This window comes from Prunus mume, linkage group LG4, assembly GCF_029339155.1.
Source record: "Prunus mume cultivar Tortuosa linkage group LG4, ASM2933915v1, whole genome shotgun sequence".
Classification (NCBI taxonomy): Eukaryota; Viridiplantae; Streptophyta; class Magnoliopsida; order Rosales; family Rosaceae; genus Prunus; species Prunus mume.
This window is the reverse complement of record NC_142701.1, coordinates 10,383,117-10,397,206: the sequence shown is the minus strand read 5'-3', so window position 1 is coordinate 10,397,206 and position 14,090 is coordinate 10,383,117. Positions and strand designations below refer to the sequence as shown.

Below are 14,090 nucleotides of genomic sequence, written 5' to 3'. Positions count from 1 at the left end.
AAAAGAACATGTGGAATCCATTTTGACTAGGTTTGAGATGATTTCAACGTTTGGTGCACACAAAAGAAAAACCCCAAACAAACTAACAAAAATGTAAAAACTTTATAAAATTTTGGCCAAGAGTTTGAGACATAATTATCAAATATTGGGCATACCAATCAAATTTCACATTTATACATATGGCTTAAGCAAAGCTGCAAAACTCAGTGCAAAAATCCTAACCCTTACAAGTACTTACCAAAGCATGCTTTGTGTACTGAGACATTGGTTGCCATTGCTTTTCTTGGCTTCGCCTGATTTCTGCATAAGTTTTCTATATCTCAGGTGTTGCTGAAAATTAAGAAACCTTAAGCCATAGCATGGTACATAGTTCCTGCAATGACTTGCTAGGTTTCTTGTTTGACAAGGAATTACAATGACTCAATAGGTTTATTGTTTTAGCAGTCTAAATTTGTCATTTACAAATTACGAAAAGAAACGTCTATCGAGTTTGGAAATTAAATGCCCTAATAGAGAAGGCAAAGATGAATCCAAAGAGCACTGTAATCCCAACATGCACAGCTGCAACCACTCCCACAAAATCATGTTTGAAACCAAAGTAATCACCCAAAAACTGTTTGACAGTTTCACCATTGTCGAGCACATGGTTTAGATCGCCAAACTGTGATGCAACCAATCCATACAATGTCCAAGCCACAGGACATGCCCAGTAATACCATCTCCACCATATAGGAATCCTCTGTTCTTGGCCAGGTAGTAAAATAAAATTGACAAAAGGAGCAATTAGTAATTTGGGCATGTATATGCTGAAAACTTTCTAATCCAGAACACTAATTAAGCAACACTTACCGGTCGTGGGACAATGAATCCTGAAAAGAGGTTCCACATTGCATAAAATGCAGAGGAAACAATAGAAGCAATGTGTTGGTTTGGTGTCACAGCCACAGTCATCATGCCATAAAGTGTGAAGTACAACAATGTGAAGTACATAAAGAATAGATACCAAAAGAATTTGACCAGAGTCATCTCAAATCCAATCAACGTGTAAATTATGACTCCATAGGCCACAGTTTGTACTAAAATATATGGAAGCTCAATCAAAACCTGTGACAAGAAAGAAGTTGAATAATACATGTGTGTGTATATATATATATATATATATATAGAGAGAGAGAGAGAGAGAGAGAGAGAGAGAGAGAGAGAATTAAATTTGGTGATTGAAACAGTTGACAATCTAAGAATCATTTCACCTGTGCAAATGCATATGGCAAGGCTGAATACATCCCTGCCGCCTTTTCTCTATAGAAGACAGTTCTTTCAACAGCAACTACAGGCTGCACAGATGTAGCGTTTTGGACCCCAAGGAAGAGAACAGCAGTATACATAGATCCCATTGCATTGAACAGATCTTGTTGCCTTTTCCTGTATCTCATAATACACAGTAAATTTCAATACGGGAAAAGTGAAAAATAAAATAATAATAATCCTGATGAGTTTCACCAACTCAATTCTTTGTTTCCATGTCCTTACTTACGTTTTGGAGCCGAGTTTCCAGAAAATCGTCCCAAACATCAATGCTATGACAATTGTGAACAGAAATTTTACAGCTGTGTATAATGGATTGCGCCAATATGACCAATGTTGTTTCCATAAGCAAGCAATGGTTTGGATGAGAAACGATTGCGCGTATTGAGTAGGGAAATAGAGGTCCTTGAATTAGGAGCAGGTGTGCTAAAGTCTTTAATAAGTTGCTTGTTTCTCCTGAACCATATTATGCCAGGCAAAGATTTCAGCTACTGATTTAAGATAAATAAGCATGGGAAGGGATGTTTCAGCATTTTTTTTATTTATAGGTGGTAAGCTATCTTACAATGTAGCAGTGACATATCAAGTAACAGACCTGTATAGCTCTGAAGTTTTGTAAACTTGGGCAAAATCAATCTTCAAATCTAATTCCTGTGCTGATGTTGTAACTTCCAACATCCAAGTTGCTGGATTATAACCATCTTTTATTCTACTTACTCCTTTGATTCCCTTGATTCAAAGAAAATAATTTTAATTCACAGCAAACCATGTATAATATAAGTGAAGGAAGAATAAAAAAACATTCAATGTTGGATATATTTATGGAAATCGGATCCTCTACTTGTATTTTTGGTGCTTATATATAGTTCTTATTTTTAAAACTATGTTTTTAGTTACTTTTCAATATAAATCCGAAACGACATAGTTTTAGACATAAACACAATCTAAGCACAAAAAAGACAAGTAGTCCCAAATCCATCTTGATATGTGGTCCATAACATCCTACCTCAAAATACTTAATTAGATCGCAAGAGTGACGACCCAATGGCCCTACATATATTTCTTGTCCTCCACGCTTCAGTAGGAGTAGCTGCAATCACATTCTTATTCATCATGCATATTTATATGAGAAAGAACCTAAAAGAACCACTATATTCCAATCAATTAACCTTTCTTACCTCATCAAAAGCTTCAAATATGTCAATACTGGGCTGGTGGATGGTGCAAACAACTGTTCTGCCAGTATCCACTGTGTTCCTAACTGTTCTCATGACAATTGCAGCAGCTCTTGCATCCAACCCTGAAGTTGGCTCATCCATGAATATTATCGAGGGGTTCGCTACTAGCTCAACAGCAATGGTTAGCCTTTTGCGCTGCTCAGTTGAGAGGCCATTCACTCCAGGCAGCCCAACAAGTGCTTGCCTCAATGAGGTGAGTTCCACAAGTTCCATCACTTCCTCAATGAACATCTTTAGAAAAATTTCAGAATTCTAAATTAAAATCACAATAGCCAAGTAAATGTGCAAGCCACTTATGATCAAGTTGCATATTTTCTATAAAAGGCTTCTTTCCATTGATATAAAAAATCAAGAAAAGGCCATTTGTGATTTTCTCCTATTCGGCCTACTTTTATATCATGTCCGCCCTAGACATAGCAAGTTTTTTGAATAACATAAAGTTGTGATTGCTTTTTTATATTTGCTATATTTGCTTTTTTTCATATTTCTTTGTTAGATTTACTACATGATTTGTACAGTTCTTTTTACATACCTTGGCATGTGATTACCAGTAATTTAATGTTAGGAAAAATGAATAAGGTGAAGTTGACAACCCAATTTTGACTTGTTTTGGATTGTTCACAAATCATAAACCCTGAAACAGATTCTGGTTTTAGATATTATCATACTAACCTTTCTGGTTTCGGGCTTGACTTCTGGTGGCAAACGAAGCCATGCCGAGTACATCAAAGACTCATGGACAGTTACATGAGGGGAATGGATGTCATTTTGCTCACAGTACCCAGAAATCCGGGCAAAGGTTTCCTGCTTCTTTGGGTAGCCCGAAATTTTGACGTCCCCTTCAATATATCCACCAGTTTTCCTACCCGCCAGTACATCCATGAGAGTGGTTTTACCAGCACCACTTACTCCCATCAAAGCTGTTAAAACACCTGGCCTGAAAGCACCACTCACACCCTTCAGAAGCACTAATTTGTCCTCCATGACACCTTGGATCTTCATTTCCTGCAGGTTCATACTTTGTTGGATGTAGTTGTTTTGGAAGTAAAGTAACCTAACAAAACAAACTAAAACAGGGTATTTGATTTCGGAATGAAACTTTTGGAATTGTACTCATTTTTGGTTTGAAGTTACCTGTGGCATGTCAACTGAGTAAATAATTTCATCAAAGGTGATGGAATGGGGTTCAAATGGAAGAACCATCCCTCTTTTCGTGTTATGATTAGTCTGGAGAGAAACTTCTGTCCTATTTTGACCCTTACTCTCTGCATGCCAATTAAAATTAGTTGTCACCTAAAGGCAGTAACATAAGACAACCTTGGGAGGTGCTCAGGTGCACATTATGGATGAGATTTAGCACCTGTCTTGGAACGTTCACTTGAGCTATTTTGATTGCGTGGTAATATGCCCATTCTCTCGGTTCTGCCATCATTTTCATTGCTTTGGGAATCTTCTGATTTAACAGCCTGAGGCTTCCCCAGTGCTGCATAATAAGTTTTTGGTACATTAGTAGATAATCTCAATTTGTAAAATGATTAAGTGGATGGATAAGGTAGATATACCCACCGTTTAGGTAGGAGAGAGCTACAATGTAGCAACTGTTGAATAGTAAAATAAATCCAGCCATTGCCCCAACACCTATCCAATACCAGTATGCATATGGAAAGAACCCACGAGACTTTAAAACTTCAACTCCTAGAGGCACTGTCGAGTTTGGGAGTACCTTTTATAGGAAAGTAAATTCAGACATCAGATGAGTTTGAAGAAAGAAACACAAAATTATATAAATGATTTTGAAGTAACAAATACAAGATGATTTTCAATAAATTACATGTCTCCAATTCTTCCCAAGGAATTCATTAACTACTACTGCATTCTGACTGTACATCATAGGCGAAATCCAGTAACCCCAAATCCACCACTTTCTAATATTATCTGTGAAATTAAGGAATGCAAGAAGCATCATATTAGCTGCAATGAAATTATGAGAAGAACTTCTTTCCCATGAATATATTATGTCTTAACATTGCTGGTACCTCTAGAAAGCACGAAGCCGCCCAATGTAAACAATATGAGCAATGCGAATGAACCCAAGGTGTTAGCAAGAACCAAGTTCCTACACGCTGCTGCAATTAAACGGAATAATGCAGAAGCCATCTGGCTAACAAGTATCAGCAGTAGATATTGCCTAAGCAACCTGCAGCATGAGCAAAAAACCATGCATCAAGGATTGGTATGCATGACAAACATGTGAGTTATGATGTTTTTTACTTATTTACCGTTCTATACTTGGATCAAATCCAATCACATAGTAGGTAGTGAACACCCAAAGTGCTACTTCTACAATTGTTATAGGGATCTTGAGAATCCATGTTGGAAGAGCATATGTCCATGCAGGGTAGAAGAAGAGGTCCCTTTGCTTATAAAATACAGGAAGCTTTATGATGGTCATGGGAAGCTCTGACATCCCATTAAACATAACCATGACCACGGTGAAGAACAAAGCGCCTGCGTAAACTCCTCCATCATTTACTGAATCATGGGGCATCTTGGTTCGTAGGAAGAGTGTCATGGAAATCAGAGCCATAACTGTCAGCTAGAAGCAGGAAAAAGGATTATTACAAATTATAAAACTTCTGTCCAAAATATTAAATCAATAACTAAAATATATAAAATTAGAACTTACTTGGATCAGCTTGAAGATGTAGACAAAGGAATTCCTCTTCGCTAGCAAATATTCTCTTGAAAAGCAAGCTTTCAACAGTTCTCCCTTTTTAAGACCATACTCCTTGGTTGTCAAGGCTGCTGGGTGGTTTTTACTCTTGTCAAATGGAATTGACAGTTCATCTCCTATTTTCTGTCCCACATGGAATGATTGGAATGCCTCGTTAAATTCTTTGACTGTAGTGAATCTATAAGGCTCATCTTTGCATGCCCAATACTGCTCCTGATCTTTCCTTGATGTCACCTATGGCAAATTTTAACGATGAATAGAATGAGATAGGTCACTCCACATGTAATTTTCATCATGTACTACACCAACCTATGATAAATAGGAGAGAATATAAAATTATATAAATACACCTAGCTACCTCTTGTAGGAAGTCAGCAATGCCTTTCCGCTCAGGACATTTAAAGCCCATAGATTCAAAAAACTCAAGCACATGTTCACGAGATCCCTGGTACACAATCTGGCCATCCGAAAGGAGGATAATATCATCAAAGAGCTCATAAGTCTCTGGTGCTGGCTGGAGGAGTGAGATGACAGCCGTTCCATTAAGAATGCGAATGTATTGCTTGATGGAATTCACAATTTGAAATGTTGTCGAGCTGTCCAAACCAGTTGATATCTCGTCCATGAACAATGCATTTGCTGGTCCAACAAGCATCTCACCTGTACATAAAATTTTTAAAATACTAAAAATCAGTAATGTATGCAGACAAGAACAATTTGATGATGTGCATTACATTAGTTGTTGAATTTCTTTACCTGTAGTAACACGCTTTCTTTGTCCTCCAGAGATGCCTCTTAACATTTCATCCCCTACTATGGTATCAGCACAGACTTCCAGTCCAAGAATCTATTAATAAAAATGACTTGGATATAACTGTGTTTAGAAAATTCTCTAGTGCTTTCTGAAAGGACTCTTATGATCAAAGGTAAAGTTCTCGGTGTTTTGTACCTTTAGAATGTAATCTGTCACTACATTCACCTCCTGCCCTTCGGTTGCTATGGCCTACAATATCAGAAGCCAATAAAGCAAGTATTCTTGACTCGAAAAAAGTCAATAAATTTATTCACTTAGGTAATTTGAAGCAAGCAAGCAAAATTATAACTTTCAGTTACTGTAAAGTTTCCATGGCATAATTTCTACCAGAAGGGAAGGTCGGGGAAAACAGAATCTCATGAATCCTGAAAGTTAATGTTTCTATGTAATGCGTATCATTTCAGAGAAGTTAAATCCATGTTCTTCTCACAAAATAACCAAGTCCATGCTATACACTCTGCCTCTGTGTGTGCGTGTGTGTGTTCAACAATGGACAGTAGCTTTTTTTCCTCACCTTCATGAAGACATCAATGTCTGGATCAGGCTTGATATTAGCTGCTTTCTCTCTTCTGCACAACTCTGAAAGCATATCTACAGATGACCAAAATGAAAACGAGTCATTGCTTTACATATATCTAAATCCATTTTGAGTGTTCCCCAAAAATAGATATGGAATGAAAAGAAAAACAGTTCCACGAATGGGCTAACCATAGCGTGTTCCGACCCCTTGGCATCTTGCAGAAAAGGCCAAGGTTTCCCTTACAGTCATTTCTCCAACATGAAGATCATGTTGACTGATGTAAGCAGCAGTTTTTTGGGGTACAAATTCATTCATTTCATGGCCATTATAAGTCACCCTTCCAGAAAGCTGAGGCATAACATTTGGTCTTCAAATTAGTTATGAGATCGTTCAAATATTTTCGAAAACCAATTGGATAAAGATTTAAAGGTATTAATGAGATTCCTTTGCACCTTTAGGTCTGGATCAAGCTTTCCTGCCAAAGCCAACAACAGTGTGGTCTTGCCAGAACTTGGAGGACCCAATAGCAATGTCATTCTAAAAGAAGCACACAAAACAAATGATAACTAGGTGACCAAATATCATTTTCTTTTTTTCTTCTAAAAGTGAGGAAGGTAAAAGAAGACAAACTAGCCCTTTTCTCACCTGCTAGGCTTTATGATTCCACTAACACTGTGGAGGATAGACAAATGTGTCTTCCTACTTGAAAGAATATGGAGACGATTCAAGATGCCCTTCAAAATCAATGGAAAAAACTAATTAAACTTTGAGGACAATATCACTAAAAAATCATTAAACCAAAAACATCAACCTCTGCGTGCAGAGATTCTTCCTACATAAACTTCTGCTGCATCATTACCTCGAACATGTTAACGATGAAGTTAAAGAGTGTAGGCAAAGCCCTGCTTCCTACAAAAGCTTCGGCTTCTACGTTTAGATGCTCATATCGAACTTCAATTGTTGGAAGACCAATTCCAACTCTGAAAATATTCAAGAAATAGCAACCCATCAAAGAAAGTTCAATTACAAAGCATAAAACAAACTTTGAATTCCAAAAGCAAATGCCGATCACACAGCTTTTTTCCACCACTAAGGAATCCAATCCAACACCGGAATTTCATCGTAAATTTGGATTTTTTTTAGGAGGTTGTAACTGGAATTGGAACATCTTTCCCTCATGTTGGTTTATCTTTTCTTTTTTCTGTCGGAAAGGCACTTTCACCAAAATGAACTCAAACAATAAATGCAAAACAAAAAGACATAAAGGTATAAAGCATGTCGGTTTATCTATGTTCCTAAACCTACAAAGAATAATTCTTTTCATAGCTAAACTGAATTTTATGAGAAGAACATAGTAAACCTGTTTGTTTTCATAGCTTTCTTATTACCTATCGATACGATTCTTGAGCTTCAACAAGAACCTCTCATTGTCCTCTTCAGCACCTTTCAGAAACCTCTCAATCAATTCCTTTCTTTCTTGAAAGCCAAGATTTGGTATATCAACTTCACTAGCCTCGCCAGCTGGCGAAGTCAGTATACCTTTCCTCAAACGATTATAAGTAGGAAGCTTCTGCAGTGCTGCCCATTTAAGAGCTGCTTCGTCGTCTTCTTCACGCGAAGACCTCGAAAAAATTTCCACACCATTGTTCCTCCATCTCATAGAACTGCCTAACTGGAGACTGTTGGCAGCTCTGTGAATATCACCACCCTCCATTTCAACAAAAACCCACCAAGTTAAGCATAGAAGCTCTAACTTTCACCAATGGAGCCAATATTTTGAATTCAGAAGAAAAGAACAGAAATTGGCCCTTGGAAAACTTCTAGCCAAACCCCACTAGAAAAACAAGTGTTGGTTTTGCTCTGTATGCTTTCTTCACGCTAGTACAATACAATTTATACTGTAAAAGCATATGTGAAGACAATAAATACACAAAGAAAGAAAGTCAAATCTCATTTCCAAAACTACTCGAATCTGAACCGTGTTCAATTTAAACAAAAATCTGAAATTTGCTCAAACAAATGATCTCCACTGTCCAAAATTTGACACCTCGGAGGAGAGAGAAGCAATTAATGCATGTTGTGAGGAAACTAAGAAGAACTTAAATGTAACGAGATGTCACCATGGCAGTACCCAAGCCTATCCTGCATCGCCATGTCAGAAAGTTTTTTGGTTTTTGTTTATAAAAAAAAACTTTCAAAATGGATGATTGGTTTGAAAATGTTTGGTCATTTCACGTGCAAAACATGCGTTCAATCTCGTATTGATTTTCCTTTCTATTTCATGTGAACTCAAACTTGGCGCGGAAATACGGAAATACTTTCGGATTTTCCTTTTCCTTTCATATGTCCTTTGCCTATTGTTATTGTACATTCACTAAGAGCATTTCCAGCAAGGGGCCCAAAGGGAGGGTTGGGGAGGGGGGGGTTGGTGGGAGGAAGGCAGCAAAGGCGAAGAGAGGGAGTAATTCTACCAAGAATACATCTAAATATTTGGAGGAGCTTTCAAAGATGCAAGCCATGAGAATTGAAATGGACATGAAACAACAAGAGCACGATAGGGCAATGGAAGTAGAATATGCAAAAGAAAGGGAGTATGTACGCCAAGAAAAGATTGAAAAAAAAGATCGGAAAACCATGGCTATGGATACAACCCATATGTCTCCCGAAACAAAACAATATTGAAGTTAGAACGAAAGGGATGTTATGAGACGAAGACTTTTTCGTGACGATGGACCTAGCAACACGAATTGGTTAAATGATCAAAACCATTAAGTTAGTTTGCTTGCCTTTCATTTTATTGTACCATTAAGTTAGTTTGTTTGCCTTTCATTTCATTGTATTTTTTGTTTTGTTTAAAAAATTAGTGGTAATTCATGTATTTTATTTTATGAGTTGTATTGATTTTCTTTTAGTGAATGAAGAAAATATTCAACAAAATTCCTTTTTATTCAAAACATTCCATACATAAAAAGCAAACCACAACCAAAGCATAAAAAATAAACAAACCACAACCAAAGCATAAAAAATAAACAAACCACAACTAAAGCATAAAAAAACAACAAAGCATAACTAAAAATACAGCAAAAACATAATACATTCAAAAAACATCTTGACTTCACTTCATTGTCCTTCATTGCCTTTCACCGCCCACAAATGCTCCATCAAGTCAACTTGACGGTGTTCATGAATATACGACGATTGCATCTCCGTGTAGCGCTCAATCATGCGATGCATCAAACTACCGTCTTTAACCAACGGATCATGTTGCACTTGTTCTCCATTTGGCCTCATAGGTTTTTCATAAATTTGTGTTAAGGCCGTGTTCATGGGATCTGATTCATACACTTCATTAGCATCGTAATCATACTCATCTTCCACAATCATGTTGTGGAGGATGATACAAGTCATCATTACACTCATAAGCATCTCCTCATCAAATAGACGAGATGCGCCCCTGATAATTGCCCACCGAGCTTGAAGGATACCAAAGCACCTCTCCACATCTTTTCTGTACCCCTCTTGATAGGCAGCAAAAAAAATTTCCTTATGGGATCGGGGATGTGGAATTGATTTCACAAATGTTGTCCACCTCGGGTAGATACCATCAGCTAGATAATACCCGTTCTGGTAAACGGTATTATTAATTTGATATGTGATAGTTGGGCCTTCATCTCTCAGAACATCATTGAACACCGGGGATTAACCTAGGATGTTCAAATCGTTTTGAGAGCCGGCAACTCCAAAGAAGGCGTGCCAAACCCATGTATCAAAACCAGCAACTGCTTCGAGGATGATGCTTTTCGCCCTTTCCGATTGCCATAATCCCCTTGCCAAGCGGTTGGACAATTTTTCCATTGCCAGTGCATGCAATCAATGCTACCAATCATCCCAGGAAATCCACGAGACTCGACTTTTTGTAGAAGGCATTGCATGTCCCTAGGCATAGGCCGGCGCAGTAGTCCCGTGTCTGAGTTTCCACTGCATCACAAAATCGCACCAAGCTCTCCAAAATAGTGGACTTCCCCATCCTGGCAATCTCATCCACCTTATCAGCAGATGACCCATACGCCAACATTCGTATCACAGCTGTGAACTTTTGCTCGGGAAGAAGTCCCAAATTTCCAGCACAATTTTTCTTTTGAACAAAGTAGTCATCATAATTGCAAATATCATGCATGACTTTATTGAACAAATGGGGTTGCATTCTATATCTTGCTCGAAAATGAACATCAGAGTATAGAGATTGTGGGATAAAATAATCTTCAGAAGATTTTTACCCCGAGAATGTCTATCTCTGTCCACATTCGGTGCTGGCCTTCTCTTGAACCACGGCTGCTCTGGTTTTCTTCCTCCAGCAAAGCAACGCCACACCAAGTTGCTCATCCAGTTCTCTCTGCGCCCTTTTGCTTGCAGCTCTTCTATGCATTCTTACTCGCCTTTCTCGCTCTTGCCTCTCCAAAACCTCTTCCATGTCTGAAATTGAGAATGGAGAATGAAATATAAAATATGAGAAATGAAATCTAAAATATGAGAAATGAAGATGTAGAGAAGATATGGTGTGGGAGGTATGAGCTGAGCCTCTGGTTTTATAGAAAAATTTAGGCAGATAGAGATGACATGTGGGGCAATTTTAGATGGTGAAAATCTTATCTGAAATTTGAAATTCACATGAAATTTGAAATTTGAAATTTATCTGGAATTTGAATTTTGAAATGTATCCGAAATTTGACATTTTGAATTTATCTGAAATTTGAATTTTGAAATGTTTCTGAAATTTGAAATTTATCGAAATTTGAAACGAAAATCTGATCCGATATGAATAGTATTGACACGTAGTAACCCAAAAATCTTATCCGAAAATATTATCCACATTAATTGTTTAAGTAAACAAAGTTGTGAAAAAAAAACAAAAAAATGAATAGTATTTGCCATGGCAAGTCTTGCACTGCTAGAACCACACTTTGTTTAGGCAGCCACTATTCACGTGAATAGTAGCTACCCTAGGCAATGGCTAATTAGTGGAAATGCTCTAAAAGCCAAAAAAACAAAAACCAAAAACCAAAAACCAAAATATTTTATCAGTCAAACCATTAATAATGCTACAGTCATTTACAAAATATTAGTCCCTTGCCAAACTGTGTATTTCAATAAATTTCCAGTTGGATTCTAATTGTGCACATTGATAATTTGACAATATAACATATCAGATTATTTCATAACATAACTGATGCAGCGACACTCGAGTAAGGATGTTGAAAAACATGAACCACGAACCACCAAGCCTCATTTAGTCTAAGAATACCTGAAACTTGGCATAAAAGATAGGATAAAATGCTCAAACTCGTTAATTTTAAGAATACCTAGATTATGAGCAAAGATACACTCTCTTTGTTTTCAATTTCAATTCTCAACAATTGATTTGAGAAGTCTATGCATACAAGTATTTAAATCTCTCACCCCATACATTGAACTAGTACCCAAATTAATGAACCCCATTAATTTAGATACATTGAGAACTCTAAGTATTCCAAGTACATGGAATTTATTAAAGCCAAACTATTCCAAATTCATGGAACTTATTAAAAGCCAAATGCACCATAAACTTTAATGTCTCCTTATCTGCATCAATAACATTATCATACATCTCCATTGTAATGAAGAAAAATCAAGTTTGAAAACGTATGAGCATGGTAGGATGGGAAAAACCAAATTGCTATATTGCTAATTAAATGTATATGGTCACTACTCTATCATTAGTGGTTGGCGATTCTATATTAATTAAGTTCTTGTAATTAACAAGGTATTTGTAAGTCAAATAGTTAATAGCAGATATTTATACACTCATGTTCAATCCCTCCCTCCCTAATTGATCACTTATGTCAAAAAATACAAAACAAAACAAACAAACAAAGCTTCTCGTTAAAGAGAAACCCAAAAACAAAAACAAAAAACAAATCTTCTCCTGAAAGAGAAACCAAGGGTCAATAAAGTCAAAACAAAATCCTCGGCTTTTGCAAGTCAAATTGTGGTGAAAATGACCACATTAAAGTAGCAGTTTGGATCTATATACACTCAATTTGAGATACAGTGAACAAATTTGCAACCTCACAATATCTCACTACAATTTCTTTCAATATTGGATAAGTCAGTCGGCTGGGCTGGTGGTAAACCCTACAACTAACCTTGACAAGTCAGTTGGTGGTATACCCTACAACTATATATTTTTAGCCGACATGTCGTTTTACGTCATAAATTTTTTTTAGGCCATAGGTACAACCGCAGAAAGGTGCCTAATTAATGACTAAATTGAAATTTTAGGTGGTTGAGACACGAAAAATCTCCTCCCCTAGTAGAGTTTGCCCATTTAATGTCCTATTTTTTCCCTATCTATATTTCGGCAGAAAGTCCTCTGGCTGGCCGACCTTGATGTTCATGTTAGGCAATGGCATGCAACACAAGGCAGCAACAAGTTACACCAACCATACACCAAAATTTGGCAACCTCACAACAATATCTCACATGATTTGCCGGTACCGTATGGGTCCAGTTCTTTAATTGCACTGGTCCTTGTTCCAATTACCAAAATAATAAAAATACAAATACATGAATAGCATAAAAAAATTTACTTTAAAAAGTAAATTCACTCGAGGCTTCACGAAAAAAATGCTTCCTTCAAAGCATTCCTAAACATGCCTTATTTTCTAGTGACTTTTTATTTTAACCAAAGTGCGAGGGGAATTCAAACTTGAGACTTTCTACTGGACCGAGATTCAATGGATAGTCATTTTTTCTATTTTTCAACGTTGCCTTGTTCATGTTTAGATGAATGGCAGAGCTCTGTTTGACCATTTGTCAAGCTTCCTGGTTTCACATGCAAAGGGCTTCATGTTCTTCCCTGGCTGGCTAGCATTTTCACTTCCTGGATTGTTCCTCAAGCCCATCTCATCCATGGAAGTTGCAATATGTCATATTCCGTCACCAACTATGTTATATTCCGTCACCTACTACGTCATATGTGAATAGGTGATTATGTCATGCATCTGCAGGTTGACCTTTGATTCTTTACTTGTTAATCACATGGCTTCTGGATTATTTCGAGTTATTGCAGCACTTGTCAGCCATGGGCGGGCCTACGTGGAGGGCAGGCCGGGCAGCCAATCCCGTTTTATGAATTTTCTCTCTTTGAGTCATTCTATAGTGAGAGTCTTATATAGCTCTTAGGTAAGGTCTTATCTCTTAATCACTGGATTAGGCTAACCAATTTGATCCAACTAATAAGAGATAAGACCTCACCTAAGGGCCATATATAAGGCCCTCATTATAGAATTCTCTCTCTCTCTCTCTCTCTCTATGAATTGGGTTTTTAGTCTTCTTATTATTAATTTTTAGGATTTGAAAATGAGTTGTATAGTATGAGTTTTGGTTATATGTTGATGATATATTAATATTTGTGGGTAAGCTTATGCTATTATTTTTGTG

The 14,090-nt window shown here is 37.1% G+C and overlaps 1 protein-coding gene and 1 pseudogene across 1 annotated transcript; both read right to left on the bottom strand.

Moving 5' to 3' along the window:
• Positions 1–81: 81 nt before the first annotated feature.
• On the bottom strand, positions 82–8,529 carry LOC103328016 (pleiotropic drug resistance protein 1-like). The gene is given in 25 exon segments (XM_016793772.2): positions 82–739; positions 850–1,104; positions 1,251–1,422; positions 1,535–1,715; positions 1,718–1,761; positions 1,901–2,034; positions 2,312–2,395; positions 2,484–2,774; positions 3,216–3,548; positions 3,678–3,808; positions 3,904–4,026; positions 4,110–4,266; positions 4,375–4,478; positions 4,580–4,740; positions 4,823–5,139; positions 5,230–5,511; positions 5,636–5,937; positions 6,034–6,124; positions 6,227–6,280; positions 6,606–6,682; positions 6,800–6,959; positions 7,064–7,148; positions 7,257–7,345; positions 7,471–7,591; positions 8,000–8,529. Coding segments are annotated over 25 exon segments (4,332 nt in total). The 5' UTR covers positions 8,326–8,529; the 3' UTR covers positions 82–481.
• A 1,009-nt stretch (positions 8,530–9,538) lies between these two features.
• Positions 9,539–11,441, bottom strand: LOC103328048 (protein ANTAGONIST OF LIKE HETEROCHROMATIN PROTEIN 1-like; annotated as a pseudogene).
• Between the last annotated feature and the right edge of the window lie 2,649 nt (positions 11,442–14,090).